Source organism: Terrapene carolina, unplaced genomic scaffold, assembly GCF_002925995.2.
Source record: "Terrapene carolina triunguis isolate 2854851 unplaced genomic scaffold, T_m_triunguis-2.0 Scaffold35473, whole genome shotgun sequence".
NCBI lineage: Eukaryota > Metazoa > Chordata > Testudines > Emydidae > Terrapene > Terrapene triunguis.
The window spans coordinates 2,187-22,053 of record NW_020699824.1 but is presented as its reverse complement, the minus strand read 5'-3'; the positions used below and the strand labels follow the sequence as shown (position 1 = coordinate 22,053).

Sequence of the window (19,867 nt, the reverse complement as noted above, 5' to 3'; positions counted from 1 at the left end):
GACTGGGAACCAGGTGGCTTAGGTGCCTACGTCATTACTTCCGAGAATGGGGGAGGCACTTGCCTCATTCCACCCCCGGCATCCAGGGGAGGAGGCAGGCGTGGTGGCACCCACCATATCACGGTTAGCCCAGTGAGCAGAGTAATTGGTCCCAAACTTTTCCCTAGGGCAACCCACCAACCCAGCTGCAGTTTGACTTTTTGGGGACCCGCCATTATCCCTTCTCCCCTCTCCCCTTCCCAGCTGATTCCTTGCCCTGCTCCCCTGAACCACCCTGGTGCTCTCCCTCCCCATCACCTCTCCGCCCCCAGCCTCTCCCTCCTCTCCCCTGACAGTCGTCGGGGTTTAGGGCCACAAGGGAGCAGCAGATCATCTGGGTCTGACCTCATGTATAGGAGAGGCCAGAGAACAGGAGGGACCCAGGGGCACCAGTGGCTGACGCCCGTGCAGTGGCAGAGACACGCGGATGCTGATGTACCCTTGTTGCCAAGGCATTTGAGATTCGTTGTCCCAAATCTGAGGGAAGTGGAAATGAATGAGGAATTTTATATCCCCCAGTTGATAAACGAGGTAGAGGGGTAAAAGTTGAGTGGAACGCCATATACATTTTTGGGAATTAGAGAGAAAATGGGGGAAAAACTTGCAAGGACTTTATATCAACCAATAATCAAGAATTTGACAAAACAGCAACATCGGAGAAGATCTGATGTTAATACACCTCTACCTCAATATAACATGAATTCAGATATAACACGGTAAAGCAGTGCTCCGGGGGGGGGGCTGCACACTCCAGTGGATCAAAGCAAGTTTGATATAACGTGGTTTCACCTATAACGCGGTAAGATTTTTTGTCTCCCAAGGACAGCGTTATATCAAGGTAGAGGTGTATATCATTAGATGGGAAAATCTCAGGGGATAATAAATCAGTCACAGATAATTAGAGAAAAACGGGGCCATTTTTTTAAGGATGCTGTGTCACTATTTTAGAATGAAGGCGTAAGCGGGGGTGAAAACCTATATATTTGTTCACAGAGAAAAACACCAATATCAATGTTCAGTAATTTGAGAGACAGGCGGGAGGCATTATATAGACATGATCAATAAACAACAGAAGGGGATGGTTCCCTCTTGGCTGACAATCACACGGCAGCAAGGAGCCCTGGGCAATGTTGCTTTAACAGGGGATGGGATGAGGGCGAATGCAGCCAGTGGGGAGCGGGAGAGCATGGGGGTCTGGGACCATGACTAGCCGCTGGTGGCAGGAGGGGGCTGGGTTGGGCTGGGGTAGGGACGAAGCAGGAAGCAGTTGGGAGACGGTAATCTGGGGCTGGGCCGTCTCCATGGGGGGATGGACATGCTCCTCCCTTTCTGTCTTGTGCCCTTTCCATGCCCTGTTGCTGGCAGAGAACGGCCACCCAATCCCCACCCCAGAGGCAGGCGCATCTCAGGGTCCTCTTATTCTGCACCCACTAACCCCCTGCCCATTCGGGGAATGGCTGAGGGCATCGAGTTCCCCCCAACACAAGAATGATTTGCTGCAGATAAAATGGGTGGGAAAACATCCCAAATCGAAGGCGATTTTAAACTGAGATTCGAGAATGAGAGAGAAAATGGGGGCAAAACCTGAGCATAACCGATAAAAAAGCAATACTGTGAGAGAAAAGGGGGGAAACTGACGAGAATTTTATAGCCATACTTGATAATTACAGAGAAAGGGGGAAGGCTGTCAGGGTGCAGGGGCAGCACTGCAGAATGACCGCCTGCCATTGGCCCTGCGGTGAAGTAACAAACGTGAGCTGGCACGCCACAAACTGTGTTCAAATGATGCTTAAAACTTTCCCCGTTTTTTTCCCCACCTCTAATTGTGTAGTGAGTGGCAGTACCCCAGTGTGGCCATTTATTCTGGTCCCATTTGCCTGTGGGATTCTGGCCTTTGCCTAGGTAAGGGGACGGTTGGCCCCTTACTGAAACTTAGTGGGGTTTTTGGTTCGCTCTCTCCCAGTACCAAAAGAAAGGGGAAGGGTGGATGAGAAATCAGGACCCTGAGACTGACAGTCCCCGGGGCCAATGAGGAGAGGCCAATGGCCCAGGTTAGCCTGATTGACAGGGCAGGCAGGTCAATGAGGGAATCAGGAGGCCGGGGGGGTCCCGTCCTCCGTGTGAGATGGAGCTTCTTGGGCCGGAGTAGGGCTGAGTTAAGGAGAGACCAGCAAGCAGAACCAGAGAAGCAGCCCAGGGAGCAGCCCCTGTGCTGGGAGCAGAGCTGCAGGAACCAGAGCCAGAGGGGCCAGAGAAGCAGCCCAAGGGGGCTGGAAGCAGAGCAGCGGCATCAGTGCTGAAGCCGAGTGGAGCTGGAGCTGGGGCTGGAGCCGTCCGGAGCCGAATGCGGTGAGCACCTGGGGAGAGCGAGGGGGACCCCGTGCAGAAGGCCCAGGGCAGGGAGATGCCCCCCCAGCCAAGCCAGACTTGGAGAGGGATCGTAACCCCAGTGGGGTGGGGCGGGGGGTGACGCTGGGAAGAAGGGTCCTGCTACCCTGAGCGTGAAGCCATGTCCGACCTGCGGCATCCCTGCAGCACAGCCAGGGCCTGGAAGGACGGGTGACGAACAGTGAACTGTCCTGACATTCCAGAGACGCTGGTTGTGGTGTCCCCGTGGCACAGAGCGGGGTTGTTTTCCTTTAATCTTTCCCGTTTTGCCTTATTTTTTTTTAATTTATGGCTGGCTAATAAATTGTATTTGCTTGAACTGTGTGCAATGATCAGTGGGTCGGGGAAGCGTCCAGAGCGGAGAGAGCACCCGGAGTGGGGACAACCTCGCCCCTGTCCTAAGTGACCACGACAAGGTTGGGGGTCGAGCCCACAGGAATCCTGGGCCCAGCCTTGTTGGGGCTATGAGGACTCTGCCACACAGGAGAGTGGAAGGGGAGCCCTCGAAGTCGGGCAGGGCTCTGGGTAAAGGGAGTGGGAGCGAGGATTCAGATCCTTCCGCCAGCCAATTCCACCGCGGTCATGTATAAACCAGGAACGTTCCTCACAATACCAGGACCATTCCCCCGTTTACACCTACAATGGGCTTTGGGTCAGTCCATAGTCTATGATATAGAAACACTCTTTCCTCTCTGAATGCCTGGATTTGACCAAATCTCCCCAGAGTGGGGTCACACTTTTCTAGGGCCTTTTTCCCAATACCAGAATACCTTTTGAAGAGCTGCTGGTCCTTCCTACCTGCAGGTACAAGCAACTGCTACCCTCATGCAGCCATTCTGCAGCTGTGTGTCTGCTGTATCGCCTTCTCTTCCAGCTGGTCAGCGTTCTTATCTCCTGTTATAGGTACTCGTTAACATGTCTGAGGGTGGCAGAGTCTCCAAGGTGATGTGTACTCTGGCCAAGCCTTAAAATAACACACCAGGAACCTCTTTCCAACTTAATCCTTTTGTATTTATCTATGTGTATAAACCCTTCAGCACACATAAGCCCAAGACAACGTGAACAATTTGTCAGCTGTGGCTGTAAAAATCTGTTCATTATAGATCCATGCTGCTAACATCCATCGTTTAATTACATCGTTTTTTACAGATGTGGTCGCCTCATCACAAAAAAGATATACTGGCACTAGAAAAGGTTCAGAGAAGGGCAACTAAAATGATTAGGGATTTGGAACGGGGCCCATATGAGGAGAGATTAAAGAGACTAGGACTTTTCAGCTTGGAAAAGAGGAGACTAAGGGGGGATATGATAGAGGTCTATAAAATCATGAGTGTTGTGGAGAAAATGAATAAGGAAAAGTTATTTACTTGTTCCCATAATATAAGAACCAGGGGCCATCAAATGAAATTAATGGGCAGCAGGTTTAAAACAAATAAAAGGAAGTTCTTCTTCACACAGCACACAGTCAACTTGTGGAACTCCTTGCCGGAGGAGGTTGTGAAGGCTAGGAGTATAACAGGGTTTAAAAGAGAACTGGATAAATTCATGGAGGTTAAGTCCATTAATGGCTATTAGCCAGGATGAGTAAGGAATGGTGTCCCTAGCCTCTGTTTGTCAGAGGATGGAGGTGGACGGCAGGAGAGAGATCACTTGATCATTACCTGTTAGGTTCACTCCCTCTGGGTCACCTGGCATTGGCCACTGTCGGCAGACAGGATACTGGGCTAGATGGATCTTTGGTCTGACCCAGTATGGCCGTTCTTATGTTCTTATGTTATGTTCCACTGATTTTTTTTAAGAGTTTTTTTTTAACAGTTTGGTATCTCCGCTACTTTTGAGCCATCATTAATTTCATCCCCACCTCCTTCATTTGTTAATTCATACACACACTTGCTCTCCAATACTACTTTCCCCCTTGACAAATTTATGCCTGTTCATCTTAACCCCTGTAGCTTAGCATCAGCTCATTTATGCTAGTGGTGAAAGATCAGGTTAGAGAAATGTGGTGTTAAAAAACTTTGTTTCAGTAAAAGGACCAGGGTTACTTTGGGGCTAGTTTTTAAGTGACTTTGGGTTACTAATGCAGTAGGAATCTGGCAACCGCTCCAAGCCTGAATCCACTGCACCCCTATTTCTGTGCTGAGCCATGCACCAAGCCTGAAATTCTGCCTAGTGGATCTGGTAGGTTCATTTCAAAAGGCCGTGTGGTGAAGCGATTGAGGTGTGGCTCTGCTGTATTAGAGAGACACCTGGAATTACGGTGTACATGTCTAATGGGGAAAGTAATTAAGCATCGGAACAATTTCCCAAAGGGGGCGTGGTGGATTCTCCATCTCTGACATGTTTTTAAATGAAGGATGGATTTTTTTTTTTCTAACTGATGCTCTAGGAATTAGTTTGGGGAAGCAGAGTGGCCCCTTCTGGCCTTAAAATCTGTGAATAATCTGCCCAGCTTTGTCTGTGTTCACCTTCTGCACCCTCTCTTACCTCATCTGCGAAGCGTAGGTAATGGTGACAGGTACCGCCCCAGGCTGTGAAGCCTCAGCCAGTACAAACTGCTGAGAAATACACAGACGTGTTAACAGGGGCCAGCCAAAGCAGAAGAGATTAATTTGTGTTATTCTGCCTCGCAGCCCAGGGCAGTCTCCAGGGTGTGTTGGGGGGAGGTTCCGGCAACCAGCCATGGACAGGTTTTTGCTGGGTGGTCCAGGCCTAGCTCACAGCCTTTTAAAAGCAGGTCGTGTGTGGGTGTGGGGTGTCTGTATCTCAAGAACCCTTTGACCCCAAATGACTGCAAATTTGCACCCCTGGCCCTTGTGTGGCGCATCAGGTGTGCAGCCAATCAGACTGTGTATGTGAATTTAAAGAAAAAGTGTGAACGATGTGGTTGGAGAAAGAAATGCTGTAGCCACACAACAGTGACCAAAATATTACTAGGAGTCCGGTGGCACCTTAAAGACTAACCGATTTATTTGGGCATAAGCTTTCGTGGGTAAAAAACCCGACTTCTTCAGTTGCATGGAGTGAAATGCATCTCCATGCATTTGAAGAAGTGGGGGGTTTTTTACCCACGAAAGCTTATGCCCAAATAAATCGGTTAGTCTTTAAGGTGCCACCGGACTCCTCGTTGTTTTTGTGGATACAGACTAACACGGCTACCCCCTGATACGTGACAAAATATTACTGCAGTTGATAATGTGAGCTGGCTACTTTACTGAAAACTGCCTTCTGTTCCCTGGCAGCTGGAGGTTGCTAATCGATTTCTTTCACAAGGAGGTTGTGTTGCTTCTTTTCTTGCAGGGGAAAGTCTCACTTGATTCTTTGATTTTATGGAATCATTCCTCAACCTTTGCCCGCACAGTTTTCACTTAAAGTTACACAGGCGGCTTTTCTCAAGCCCTGTCAAGGCATTTGCTTGTGGGGACTGGCTAGCATTTTAAGGCAGAGTCGTATGGATTGAATACTCGCGGCGTGACAAAGTTAAAATCCAGACGATAGAAATGAGCAAATGTACAGAATAAAGTTGATCTGAAGCCCACAGCACCCAAAGAATTAAACAGACTAAAATCGGAGCGTTCCGCTGGTGGTTAGCACACTCTGCTGAGAAGCCTGTCTTCAAATCCTTTCGGGGTGATGTTGGCAGACCCAGCACCAGCTCATGCCCAGACCCTGAGGCCTCGCTGAACTATCATTGCTGGCAACCAGTCCGGCTCTCGTGTGTGTTCGTGTTGTAAAAGAGGGGTTGGATTTCTAAAAAAGGCGTTTAAATGTTATGAAATGCTTGAGTTGTTGCCTGCATTAATCTCACTTGTAATATCTGTCTCCCACATTATAAGGCAGGGGTCGGCAACCTTTCAGAAGCGCGGTGCCGAGTCTTCATTTATTCACGCTAATTTAAGGTTTTGCGTGCCAGTCATACATTTTAATGTTTTCAGAAGGTCTCTTTCTATAAGTCTATAATATAGAACCAAACTATTGTTGTATGTAAAGTAAATAAGGTTTTTAAAATGTTTAAGAAGCTTCATTTAAAATTAAATTAAAATGCAGAGCCCCCCAGACCGGTGGCCAGGACCTGGGCAGTGTGAGTGCCACTGAAAATCCGCACGCGTGCCATAGGTTGCCTACCCCGTTATAAGGTAATAGTTAAATGTTTGCTCGGTAACTATACAAATATTTGCTCTGCCACTGTAAACCATCAGGAGGGAGGCGTCATTAAGTGTGACATACACAAAAGGGGTCATCTCTCCACCAAAAGGTGGCCCATAGACACCAGACAAGCCTCAGTGGACAAAAGACTTTGTTGATTCTTCCCCCCACAGCCATGAAGAGGAGAGCTCACCCCATCAGCTTGAACGCCGGGGGGGGGAAGGAAATGAAAATCCCAGTTAAAAAAAAAATTATGTCTACGCTGCTTGAACTCTGAGGGGCAAAGAACCCAACCAAGTCAGGCAACCAAGCCCAGGCCTCTGCCCCCAGCAAGTGCAGCTGGGACACGAAATGGGAAGAGACGGGGAGAATTGTTTGTAATGTTTTATTGACAATAAGTAACTGGACAGCTGGAGAGTAAAAGGCGGATGGGAAAGGAGATTCCCCAGCTACTGAGAACAGTTTTCTTCATGGCACCACAGTAGCACAAACATGCAGGAACTAACAGAGGGAATTATGGCGCGAGAGTCTCACTTGCAGGAACGTTTCATAAATCTGTGTCACTCATGTTCCCTTTTCTTCTCGGCATTTTTCTAGCCCTCACTTCCCATCCCTGTTTATTTTCCCGGGTCTCTCTCACTGTTCTCCCCTCCCTGCCGCAGATCATTGGCTTCTCCATTCTTTCCCCTGATTTGATCCCTTCCCCTCTTTCTGCTCCCTGGCCGGGTCCCCTGCCCAGGCATATTTTCCTTTCACGCTTTTCATTTCTAATTTGTCACCATTTCTCCCAGTCTCTCCCTTCATTCTTGTTTTATTTTAATTCCCATTTTCGTCTCGCTTCTCCTTGTCCCTCTGGTTAAACCCGCCCTGACCCTGCCAACCTCAGGAGTTTAAAAAAAAAAAATCATGAGACTGACCGAAAATGATGATTTTTTTAAAAGATTATATAATGGTTTGGGGTCTATCTGCACCCCTGCCCATCCCACGTGTGTGTGTGTGTGTGTGACAATTTCACAATGTGGCCAGCTGTCTGGGAGTTACAGGGGAAGGTGACTTCGGCCCCTGCGGGAGAGGTGCTGGCTGGGAGACCCCCGTGAGCGCTAATGACACAGATTTGTACAAAACACTCCCTGCCCCCAACCCTCCAAATACTGGTGCTGCAGGGAGGAAGGGGGGAGGAGGTTTCAGGCGTCAGAGATAAAGTGCCAGGGGTGCTGGGGAGATGAGAGTCCTCCAGGGTCACAGAGACTGGGATAATAGCTAGATAGAGATGCCCATGGTCAGAGTCATCCTGGACCACAGAGAACAGTGTGCTCTCCCTCCGTCACTCCCTGCTCTCCGTGGCTTCAAAGTCCAGCGACTCCAGGGAGCCGGCGGGGTCGCAGAGCCCACAGGGAGAAAATCGGTAGGACGACAGCAGTCCACCACAGTCATAAAGACTAGGACACCGGAGGCTAGGCAGGCCGGTTTTGGGGTCCCCTGGGGGACACAGCCTGAGCCAGGATCTCCACACCCAGAGCCAGGGGCGGATTCTCTCGCCGGGGATGGAGCCCGGCGGGAAAGTGAAGATTGGGGCCTCGCTAACCGCGTCAGAAAATGTCACCTGCCCCCGTTCACAGTCCAGAGAAACCCGGATCCTGCTGGGGACCCGGCGCAGGGGCAGGCGGGTGGCTGGGGAGGTGAGAGCCCGGAACTGACCCCACCAGCCCCGCTCCACTGCCCAGATCCCCTCCTCAGGGTTAAGGTTGATCCATCCCTTCCTCCTCACAGACTCTCTGGCCACCCCCACCGCCCAGTGTCCCCCCTCCTGCACCCTCACCTCCACCTCCCAGCAATGTCGCCCCGAGGCGAAGCCCTCGCCGCCCAGCACGCAGCGCTCAGAGTCAAATCGCTCCGGGTTGTCGGGCAGAACCTGCCGGGTGTGTCCCCATCTCACGCTTTTCCCATCCGCAGAGAGGACAAGTTCGGGGTGAGCCGTGTCTGGATCCAGGGTCACATTCACTGCGGGGAGAAGAGAGAGAACCAGAGCATTAGGGACAGAGCTAGAGGCAACGGGGTCTTCCTAAAAGTGTGGTGGGGAGGAAGAGGCCCCACCCCCTATGTGGCCCTGCCCTATCTTTGGCCCCGCCCCTCCTCTTGCTCCTAAGGCCCTGCCCCCCGGCCAATCCAGAAGTCAGAGCCAGGGAGCCCAGGCCCCTCTAACATGACCTGGCTAAAAAGCTTCAGCCGGGTCATGATAAGCTTGGGCGGCTGTGGGGAGCCGTGGGTCTCCACCTGCCCTGGGAAGGGGACCTGCGTGGAGGGCTGCTCTCAAGCCCCCCCCCACTCCAGGCAGGTGGAGAGCCCACGGCTCCCCACAGCTGCCCGGGCGGCTCATATCATGACCCGGCTGCAGCTTCCAGGCTGAGGAGATGGCCGGGCCCGTGGTGAAAAGCCAGGCCCATCCACTTTCAAAGGGGGGAGGGTCATGACCCCTTGGACCCCCCCGTTTTGGCACCCCTGGGCAAAGCACAGCCCAGGTGGAGGCGGGGGGGAAGGAGGTTGGGACCATTTCTCACAGTCCCCAGCAGCCCTGTTCTGGCCGGGACCGTCCTGGGTCCCAGGGAGCTGCCTCTGCCCTGAGGCTGAGCAGAGGGGTCACTGCAGTTCCTCGTTTCTCGCTTTCCCAGCAGGAAGGTGTCAGGAGCTTTGAGTGAGGAGGGGGCAGGTACCAGCTTTAAACCCCAGCGGGAAGCTCCACTCCCTAGCCGGGGGGCCGAGAGGGAAGTGCAGCATTGGGGAAAAGCCACCCAAGACCAGAGAGGACCCGGTGGGGGCATTGGGTGGGGCAGCCCCCAGCCCCGAGAGTAGGGAGGGGAGCAGCACCCGAGGGACAGCATCCCCCCAATCCATGGAGCCGTGAGCAGCTCCAACAGCAGAGCCCAGCCCTGCCTGGGGGAAAGGCCGGATGTCGGAGTCGAGCCATGGGGGTAAAGGCGAGGGCCGGTGATGGAGCTCTGCTCGGGTGCTGGGCAGGGAAGAGCGTTTCTGTTCAGGTTGGCGTCAGGACTGCCTGTGTCACTTCAGCATGGGGATCCCCTCATTGTGTTTCTATGCTGGGCTGGGTGCGATGGTCGGCGTTGGTTTGGTTGGTAACTTCAGCTACCCTCCCGCGAAGACGTTTTCACTGAAGTTTTCTCATGGTTGAAAGACAATCTCCACCGGCAAACTCACCCTGTCTGTGTGCTCCTAGGGGTTCCCCTCTTTTTGTCTCCAGTTTAGGCGGCAGAGTGGCTGGAGGGGGAAAGGAGAAACAAGAGGCGATTTCAGGCATTCCTATTTATAACAGCATTCCCACTCTGAACTCATAGAGCTATGTGTTAATCATGACAGAGAAACAGACACAGACACACACTTAGGTATTTAATATAAATTAATCTGAAACCTTCTCTTCCCTCTCATAAGAACGGCCGTACTGGGTCAGACCAAAGGTCCATCTAGCCCAGTATCCTGTCTTCCGACAGTGGCCAATGCCAGGTGCCCCAGAGGGAATGAACAGAACAGGTAATGATCAAGTGATTCATCATTCCCTGTGGCTCATTTCCCCACTCCTGGCAAACAAACAGAGGTTAGGGACACCATCCCTGCCCATCCTGGCTAATACCATTGAGGGACCATTCAGGCATCTCCCAGCCATGCAATCAAAGCCATGAAGCCTCACAACCATCGTAGGACATACAATCTGCAAGAGAGAGTTACTTTTCCCTCATCCGCCCCTTCAGACTCCAGCTGGTTTGTTTCATTCCTTTGCTGCCTTTTGTCATAAGCTAGACCCAGATGACGCAAAGATTTTTATCATAACAGGAACTTTACCCACTTAGGTCCCTTTGACACTAACAGGATGTTCAGAGCTTGCGAAATCCCTGGCTCTAATTGTGAGCTGTTGGGTCTGTTTACTCAGCGTCTCTACAGAGAACAGCACAATGGGGCCCTCGTCCACCATAGGCAGAAATATGAACAAGAATAGAATCATTTTATCCATGGGGGAAACTGAGGCAGGGGGAAGGTTGGCTCACTGGGCCTGTATCGGCTACAGAAGAGAGGGGAGCCCATTTGTGACTCCGCTCTTCAGTGGCTGCAGGGCCTGGTGCAGAGCTTGGCACGGGCTAAGAAGAAGCCAGCCAGAGTTACATCCCTATTACCGTGGCCCCCGTGTGTCTTGGCCAGCGTGCAGAGTACCAGAGTCCCAGCTTGTCGCTGCCCACCTCCCTCTAACCGTGGTCCACCCGCTTCCTCTTCCACCCCGCCTGCGACACACGACTGGATCAGAGCGATGGACTGGATCCAGATTGAACACGTGGCCTTTCATTTTGGGTGCCAACCTTTAGGCCCCTGCGGTCTGGTTCTCAGAGGGGTTGGGCACCTGTAGCTCCCACTGACTTCACCTGCAGCTGTGGATGCTAAACAGCTCTTGAGCATGTGCCTGCAGTTCTCAAGTTGGGAAAGAAACACCAGTGGCCAAAATTAGGCCATTTTGCTCAATTTGGGCCTGAACGTTGTGATCTTCGGTAAGTCATGAATTGATGCGAGACATCGTGGTCCCTGGGCCCCGGCTACATCGTTCTCTGCTTTCCACTACTTATTACATTAAGCATTGGGAATTGGTATATGGGTCACTTCTTCTGCTCAAGTTTGGACGGACCGAGACTGTGTGATTATGCCGACTTGCTTGGCTTTGGCCCAGTGAGGAGTTTGCTTGACATAAGGAATTGTTGTTTTAAGTGACCTTGTTATTAAGTGATGTGCTCATAAAGTGCTATATAACAGCGGGGTAGCCGTGTTAGTCTGAATCTGTAAAAAGCAACTGAGGGTCCTGTGGCACCTTTAAGACTAACAGAAAAGGTGCCACAGGACCCTCTGTTGCTTTTTATAAACTGCTATGTGGCACAAAGAGATGTTTCGACCGCACAATGTGCTGAAAGACAACAGACCCCCAAAATGTCCTGCCCAGGAGCAGTTAGCAAGGTCGAACAACCCCCAGGTACAGAAAAGGGTCAAAGTGACCTATGCATAATCAATGGTAATCAACCAATCAGAAAAGAGAACAACAACATGAAACTATCTTGGACAGCAAAACCCTTGGCCTTAAAAAGTTGGTGAATGTGTTTTATATGAGTTACATAAGATATTTAATATTCGTAACACTCAAAGGTGATTGGAAAAGAACTAATACATATATAATTTGGATGTGTATAATGTCGGACATTGTAAGGGGTAGTCAGAGCGTCATAGGAGAAATCCGCCTATGCCCCAGGAGATGGTAACTGGCCAGTACTTCTTTGTCATTTCTTATTTTAATAGTAATTGTAATGGCAAGACATGCTTTTGGTACACATAAAGGTTTGAATTCATAAACCTGAGTGTTTTGGTCCCCAAGCTTATGCCCAAATAAATCTGTTAGTCTTTAAGGTGCCACAGGACTCCTGGTTGTTTTTGTGGATCCAGACTAACACGGCTACCCACTGATACTTGGTCCCCAAGCATGTGGCATTCTCACCCAACAATTAAATAGATGCATCATCTAACTATGAACCAACTGGCCAGACCCATTCTCCTCCCACTGTCTCACAGGTTTATCCCAATTTCCCCTTCTAGATCCCTTCTAGGTACCTTTGAATTTCCTCAGAGTCTCCATGAGAGCATTAGTTTTCTGGGAGAAATCACTGAGTCTCACTTCCAGTTCAGGAGAAATCGCCACTGGCTGCTGGAACTTCCCCGTCTCACACCTGTACAGGAACAATTTCACATGGTTATATTTCATTTAGTGACTCATTATAAGTTCTTGCCAGTGAGTCGCTGCTGTAATGGGCCTGGAGTTAGAATTCCTCTCCTCCTCTCAGCTTCACAGCAGAGCAACCTTCCCCCAGAGATCCGATTCATATTCTTCAACTCTGGCCTGGAGAGACCCGCGCTGGGGATAAAAGGGGAAATGAGTCATAGAATATATCATAGATGATTAGTGTTGGAAGGGACCTCAGGAGGTATCTAGTCCAACCCCCTGCTCAAAGCAGGACCAACACCAACTAAATCATCCCAGCCAGGGCTTTGTCAAGCCTGACCTTAAAAACCTCTAAGGAAGGAGATTCCACCACCTCCCTAGGTAACCCATTCCAGTGCTTCACCACCCTCCTAGTGAAACAGTGTTTCCTAATATCCAACCTAGACCTCCCCCACTGCAACTTGAGACCATTACTCCTTGTTCTGTCATCTGGTACCACTGAGAACAGCCGAGCTCCATCCTCTTTGGAACCTCCTTTCAGGTAGTTGAAGGCTGCTATCAAATCCCCCCTCACTCTTCTCTTCTGCAGAGTAAACAAGCCCAGTTCCCTCAGCCTCTCCGCATAAGTCATGTGCTCCAGCCCCCTAATCATTTTCATTGCCCTCCGCTGGACTATCTCCAATTTGTCCACATCCTTCTTGTAGTGTGGGGCCCAAAACTGGACACACTACTCCAGATGTGGCCTCACCAGTGCCGAATAGAGGGGAATAATCACTTCCCTCGATCTGCTGGCAATGCCCCTACTAGGGCACACTGTCGACTCATAGCCAGCTTCTCATCCACTGTAACCCCCAGGCCCTTTTCTGCAGAACTGCTGCCTAGCCACTCGGTCCCCAGCCTGTAGTGGTGCAGGACCTCCATGGCCAATTCATTCCATGGCCAATTCACTCCTTCACCTCCAGGCTCTCAGGGACAGGAGGTTCCCATGTTAGGTGTTGTAAAAATCTGCCCACTAAAGACCGCAGGGATGTAATATCTCCAGGAAATACTTTCGGTCGATCTTTCCCACTGAATGGATAATTCCAGAGTCTTCCATAAAAGGGTGAGAACTTCAGGATTTGTATCAATAATGTGACCTCCCCCACATATTTGGCTGTAGAGCCCCAGGGAGATGCGGTGCTAACATCCTCTCCAAGCTCTTCCCCAGCATTGTGAAGTGTGAGGGGGTGTGAGGGAGAGCCATGTATCTGCTCAGGGTAGATCTAACATCCTAGAGCAGAGAGAGAGAATTTCAGCACTACCTGACACACATTTTATATTCCAAGGAAGGGATATTGCAAATATAGAATTGTAGGACTGGAAGGGACCTCGAGAGGTCATCTAGGCCAGTCCCCTGCACTCAAGGCAGGACTAAGTATTATCTAGACCATTCCTGACAGGTGTTTGCCATACTGCTCTTAAAAATCCCCAATGATGGAGATTCCACAACCTCCCTAGGCAATTTATGCCAGTGCTTAACCACCCTGACAGTTAGGAAGTTTTTCCTAATGTCCAACCTAAACCTCCCTTGCTGCAATTTAAGCCCATTGCTTCTTGTCCTATTCTCAGAGGTTAAGGAGAACAATTCTTCTCCCTCCTCCTTGTAACAACCTTTTATGTCCTTGAAAACTGTGATCATGTCCCTTCTCAGTCTTCTCTTCTCCAGACTAAACAAACCCAGTTTTTTCAATCTTCCCTCATAGGTCATGTTTTCTAGACCTTTCATCATTTTTTATGTTTTTCTCTGGACTCTCTCCAATTTGTCCACAATTTTCCTGAAATGTGGTGCCCAGAACTGGACATACTACTCCAATTGAGGCCTAATAAGCACGGAATAGAGCGGAAGAATTACTTCTCGTGTCTTGCTCACAACACTCCTGCTAATACATCCCAGAATGATATTTGCTATTTTTTGCAACAGTGTAACACTGTTGACTCATATTTAGCTTGTGATCCACTGTGACCCCCAGATCCCTTTCCGCAGTACTCCTTCCTAGGCAGTCATTTCCCATTTTGTATGTGTGTAACTCATTGTTCCTTCCTAAGTGGAGTACTTTGCATTTGTCTTTATTGAATTTCATCCTGTTTACTTCAGACCATTTCTCCAGTTTGTCCAGATCATTTTGAATTTTAATTCTATCCTCCAAAGCACTTGCAACCCCTCCCAGCTTGGTATCCTCCACAAAGTTTATAAGTGTACTCTCTATGCCATTATCTAAATCATTGATGAAGATATTGAACAGAACCGGACCCAGAACTGATCCCTACGGGACCCCACTCATTATGCCCTTCCAGCATGACTGTGAACCACTGATAACTACTTTCTGGGAATGATTTTCCAATCAGTTATGCACCCACCTTATAGTAGCTCCATCTAGGTTGTATTTCACTAGTTTGTTTAGGAGAAGGTCATGCAAGACAGTATCAAAAGCCTTACTAAAGTCAAGATATACCACATCTACCGTATCCCTTCATCCACAAGGCTTGTTACCCTGTCAAAGAAAGCTATTAGGTTGGTGTGACAGGGTGAACTCACCCCGCACTCGACGGGGAAGGGTTAACCCCTCACTGTGGGCTGGGCATAGTCCAGATGCAGCACTAGGATAAAAGGGAAAAGCCCAACTCAGTCCGGGCTGGCCACAGAGGAGGAAGGATGCTCATTGCTCGCTTCAGCCCAAGGGCAGCTGAAACTCCTGACCGTGAAAGACGGAGACCCAGACTGATGCCCAAGTGCCTGTGGAGGTCCGAGAGGGATCAAAGTCACCAGGAAACACACACGCCGAAAAGCCCTGAGACCCTGACAACACCTCAGCTACAGCTCCAGGAGATATGGTAGGAAGTGGCCCGGGGGGTGGAGGGGGCGCTAGTTATTGTCCAGTAGGAAGTGTTTCGGTGGGAGCCTCGCTGACTCAGTGGCAGAAAACCCCGTCACTGTTAGGGCCCTGGGCCAGGCCCCGGAGGAGCAGGGTGGGCCCAGTCCCCCTAGCCTATCCGCCACCCCTCCCCCAAGTGGGGATGCATTGACTCTCGCCAGTAGGCCTTAGTGCCCTGTGACTGAGGGCAACTTCATTGACTCTGGCCGGGCTTCCCCGTGAATCAGAGTCAATCCCATTGACTCTGGCCGCTAGGCCTCACTCCCCTGCATACCAGGGTTACCCTGTTGATTTTAATCCTTAGACCTCCGCACCTCGAGGTAAAGGACGGCTTGAGGGACAGGGTGAACTCACCCCGCACTGGACGAGAACACCCACCCCGCCACACGGGGTAGGGAATGTGAGCAATGGTCACTGAGAGGCCTGCATTAAGAAGCCCAGGAAGAGAGAAGACATGTTTTCCCCCTTATGGATACTTGTATTTCGCCACTCGGGGAATCTTAGGCCTCAAAATGGAGTCAGATAAAGACATTAAGCTGACTGCTCTGCAATTCCCTGGGTTGTCCTTAGTTCCCTTACAGATCAGCACTAGATTTGCCCTTTTCCAGTCCTCTGGAATCTCTCCCGTCTTCCATGACTTTGGTTCAGATACCTCCTCAGTCAGCTCATTGAGTATTGTAGGATGTATTTCATTGGGCCCTGGTGACTTGAAGACATCTAACTTGTCTAAGTCATTTTTAATTTGTTCTTTCCCTATTTTAGTCATTCAATTGCTACTAATCTTTTTGGTAAAAACTGGAGAAAAAAAAAGTCATGTCGCACTTCTGCCATTTCCACATTTTCTGTTATTGTTTTTTCTCTCTCATTGAGTAATGGGCCTATCTTGTCCTTGGTCTTCCTCTTGTTTCTAATGTATTTGCAGAATGTTTTCTTGTTACCCTTTATGTCTCTAGCTAGTTTAATCTTGTTTTGCACCTTGGCCTTTCTAATTTTGTCCCTACATACTTGTGTTAAGTTTATAGTCATCCTTTCTAATTTGACCTATTTCCACTTTTTGTAGGACTCTTTTTTTTTTTTTGAGTTTGACCTTTGCAGATCTCCTGGTTAAGCCACGGTGGTCTCTTGACATACTTCCTATCTTTCCTACTCAGTGCAATCGTTTGCTCTTGTGCCCTTAATAATGCCTCTTTGAAAAACTGCCAACTCTCTTGAATTGTTTTTCCCCTTAGACTTGCTTCCAATAGGATGTTCCCTACCAACTTGCAGAGTTTTCTAAAGTCTGCCTTCTTGAAATCCATTGTCTTTATTGTTCTTTTTTCCCTCCTACCATTCTTTAGAACCATGAACTCCACCATTTCATGATCACTTCCGCCCGAGCTGCCTTCCACTTTCAAATTCTCAACCAGCTCCTCCCTATTGGTCAAAATGAAATCTAGAACAGTCTCGCCCCTGGTAGCTGTCTCCACCTTCTGAAATAATTTTTTTTTTGCCAATGCATTCCAAGAACTTATCGGATAATCTGTGCCCTCTTGTGGTTTTTTCCCAACAGGTGTCTGGGTAGCTGAAGTCCCTCATCACCACCAAGTCCTGGGCTTTGGATGATTTTGTTAGTTGTTTAAAAAAAGCCTCATCCATCTCTTCTTCCTGGTTTGGTGGTCTATAGTAAACCCGTACCATGACATCACCCTTGGTTTTTACCCCTTTTATCTTTAGCCAGAAACTTTCACAGGTCTGTCTCCTCTTTCCATCTCAACCTCAGTCCAAGCGTATACGTCTTTGATATATAAGGAAAAACCTCCTTCCTCTTTTCCCAGCCTGTCCTTCCTGAGCAAGCTGTACCCTTCTATGCCAATATTCCAGTCACGTGTATTATCCCACCAGGTCTCTGTGAGGCCAACTATGTCATAGTTGTGTTTATTTACCAGCATTTCTAGTTCTGCTTATTCCCCATACTTCTTGCATACGTGTACAGACAACTAAGATGCTGATTTGATTTCCCCTCATGTTCTCTCTCGTCTCTCCTATGTCCCTGCTATAACGGCCCCTGCTCCCCGCAGATACTTCCTTCTATCTCACTGATCAACTCACGGAGTTTGTGAAGATACGGAACAAAAATATCCCCAATCTCCTTGTCCAGCTCTTCCAGCAGGGGTCACTCTTATTCCTCCAAGAACTGAAATTCAGACCATTTTCTGTCCCTCCTTTTCTATCTGTTTCTGTAAAACAATAGGAAAAGAGCTGGTCGGGAACATGACGGCAGCCAGGGTTTTTTTTTCAGGGAGTTACAGCGTGTGTAGGAGGGAGAACTTCTTTGCAAACCCTGAGATTTTTGACACTCAACTCTACCCTGTGGTTCTTGGGAGAGGATCCTCTCCCACCTTTGCCTTTTAGCCCCAATAGCCCTGACAAGGGATGTTTCCATGTCGGACGTGGTTAGGATGTTGTGTTACCAGTGGCCTCTGGGAAGGGAGATCCAGAGCCGCTGGACTCAGCATTACACTGACAGAGATGCCAGAGGGGGGAAAAACAGAATCAAATGATCCAACCATGCAAGAAATGACACAAATACAGTGAAAGCCACAAGGGCTAGAAATGAACTCATTCCCTGAAATGAAAGCTTAGATTCTGCCCGTGAATCTAACACCGAAAATCTATGATGATGGAGAAACACACACCAGCCGACATTCACCAAGGCCACCGAGGAATCTGCCTACAAACAAATCTCCATGGGTCAATAACAGGTACCTACCAGACACTCCTGACTTGTCCCCTCTGCAGTCACTTTAAATCCCAGGAGCTTTTTTTCCTCTCTTCCCTCAGAGTCTTCAGATGGGCCTGAATTTTTTTCCTGTAGGAACAGAGATGCTTTGGGAGGTTTCATGTTGAGAGGGGTGTGTAGTAGATGTGCTGATTTGTGTTAAGCCTGGGTGGGGTTTGCCCTGGCGCTGTCCAATGCCCTAGAGTTCCTATTCCTACGTAAAGCTCCTGGAAGCAGTGGATTCTGGGAGGTCTCAAAAGGCTGCACGGTGGGACGAACAGAACCACTTTTGCTGATCCTTGGCCACTGTGCACAAGAAAACAGCTCAGACTGACACAGGTCAGCACCGACCAGAGGCTAGTTTTGTTGCAGCCTAGTGGTATTTGTGCCTGGGACCTTTATCAAGGAGTCTTTTCCTCCCACGCTTCATCACTGCTGGGGTAGCGGCATGGCCTAGTGGCCAGTGCCCCAGGCTGAGAACAGACCTGGGTTCTAGGCCTGGCTCTTCCCCTGACCTGCTGGGTGACTTTGGAAAAATCACTGCTTTCTCCTCCCCCCCCTCCATTAGGCCATCACCTGTGATATCTGTCCCTCACTTTTGAGGTCAGAGATCATCTGGGGTCTGAAGTGGCTGCTGAGATGGAAATAATAATAAATACTGTGATACAAATCAGTAACAATAACAGCGTTTCAGAGGGGTAGTCGTATTAGTCTGTATCAGCAAAAACAACGAGGAGTCCTTGTGGCACCCTAGAGACTAACAAATGTATTTGGGCATAAGATTTTGTGGGCTAGAACCCACGTCATCGGATGCATGGAGTGGAAAATACAGGAGCAGGTGTATACACACAGTACATGAAAAGATGGGAATTGCCTCACCGAGTGGAGGGCAACTCCCATCTTTTCATGTACTGTGTAAATAACACCCTTGTAACTCCCCCTTCTCCAGTCTGAAGGCAACGCTCCCACATCGTGTGGCTCGCAGCTCTCGTGACGTAAACCTCACTGATCCTTTAACAGCTTCTGTGCTGTAACCAGTGCCCGTATTTCACCAGCGAGAGCTGGTTTTGAAAAGGATTCAGCTCCTCAGATAAGTATCAGGGGGTAGCCATGTTAGTCTGTATCCACAAAAACAACAAGGAGTCCGGTGGCACCTTAAGGACGAACAGATTTATTTGGGCATCAGCTTTCGTGGGTAAAAAAAACCCCCACTTCTTCATTTTTTGTCTTGCTCACCACACTGCCAGATCATTTACTTTTATCGCCTCTCCCGTATAACGAAGGCTGAATGATGCAGTTACCGCTGTGGCAGGTGAAATGACACCGTATTTAAAATCCAGACTTACACCGCGCCCCACCTCGTACACTTCTGGGCAGCCTCCTCTATGGGAACCACGGGTGAGTTCTGTGAGCCGGAGACAGACGGCAAACCAGACAGACAGAACTTTGATCCTCTTCACAGAATGGTTTCAGAGTCTCCTGGTGCTTCCCACACCCCCTCTCCCCTCCTGATCCCTTTGCTGCCGGCAAACTCAGCCGTTTGACTACTTCTACGACAGCACTTTTAAAAGGGTCCAATAGTTTAGGAACCCCTTTGTGAAATAAATGACCCTGCCCAGGGTAAATCCGGCTTTCCTGAGCTCGGCGACAGCCCCCGTCTGCAGCACCCACCGGGCGCTTCCCCTTCCTGGCACCGACTTCTGCTGTTTGCTGAGAGCCAGGAGCCCCCTGGGAGAGTCACACCCCCCCCCCAATACCCCCACAGCTGCCCCTCCACAACCCCCCCACAGCTGCCCCTCCCCCAGCCCCCCATCTGCCCCTCCACCAATCCCTCCACCAATCCCCCCACATCTGCCCCTCCCCCAG

The 19,867-nt window shown here is 49.7% G+C and overlaps 1 protein-coding gene and 1 long non-coding RNA gene across 2 annotated transcripts in view; both read right to left on the bottom strand.

The window, feature by feature from the left end:
- Window positions 1-7,897: 7,897 nt before the first annotated feature.
- LOC113405401 (butyrophilin subfamily 1 member A1-like) lies at window positions 7,898-18,635 on the bottom strand. The gene is made up of 6 exons (XM_029914356.1): window positions 18,598-18,635; window positions 17,993-18,091; window positions 17,332-17,459; window positions 12,223-12,338; window positions 9,787-9,846; window positions 7,898-8,574 (listed from the first exon to the last, which is right to left on the bottom strand). Exons 4-6 carry the CDS (start codon window positions 12,245-12,247, stop codon window positions 7,898-7,900), a joined length of 762 nt encoding a protein of 253 aa, XP_029770216.1. The 5' UTR covers window positions 12,248-12,338; window positions 17,332-17,459; window positions 17,993-18,091; window positions 18,598-18,635.
- Window positions 18,636-19,346: 711 nt separating this feature from the next.
- LOC115271537 overlaps window positions 19,347-19,867 on the bottom strand; it is an 893-nt gene continuing 372 nt past the window's right edge. Inside the window, exon 2 of the long non-coding RNA XR_003899998.1 lies at window positions 19,347-19,406. This is a non-coding gene — a long non-coding RNA (uncharacterized LOC115271537). The remainder of the gene's footprint in view (window positions 19,407-19,867) is intronic.

What these genes read in the sequence shown, in the direction of transcription:
- LOC113405401 (XM_029914356.1), bottom strand. Translation starts at nt 12,247, where the DNA reads ATGGAGACTCTGAGGAAATTCAAAG. An exon ending in GACTCTGAGGAAATTCAAAG is followed by an intron (nt 9,847 to 12,222) that starts GTACCTAGAAGG and finishes TTCCCCCTCCAG; the next exon opens with CCACTCTGCCGCCTAAACTG. An exon ending in CCTAGGAGCACACAGACAGG is followed by an intron (nt 8,575 to 9,786) that starts GTGAGTTTGCCG and finishes TTCTCCCCGCAG; the next exon opens with TGAATGTGACCCTGGATCCA.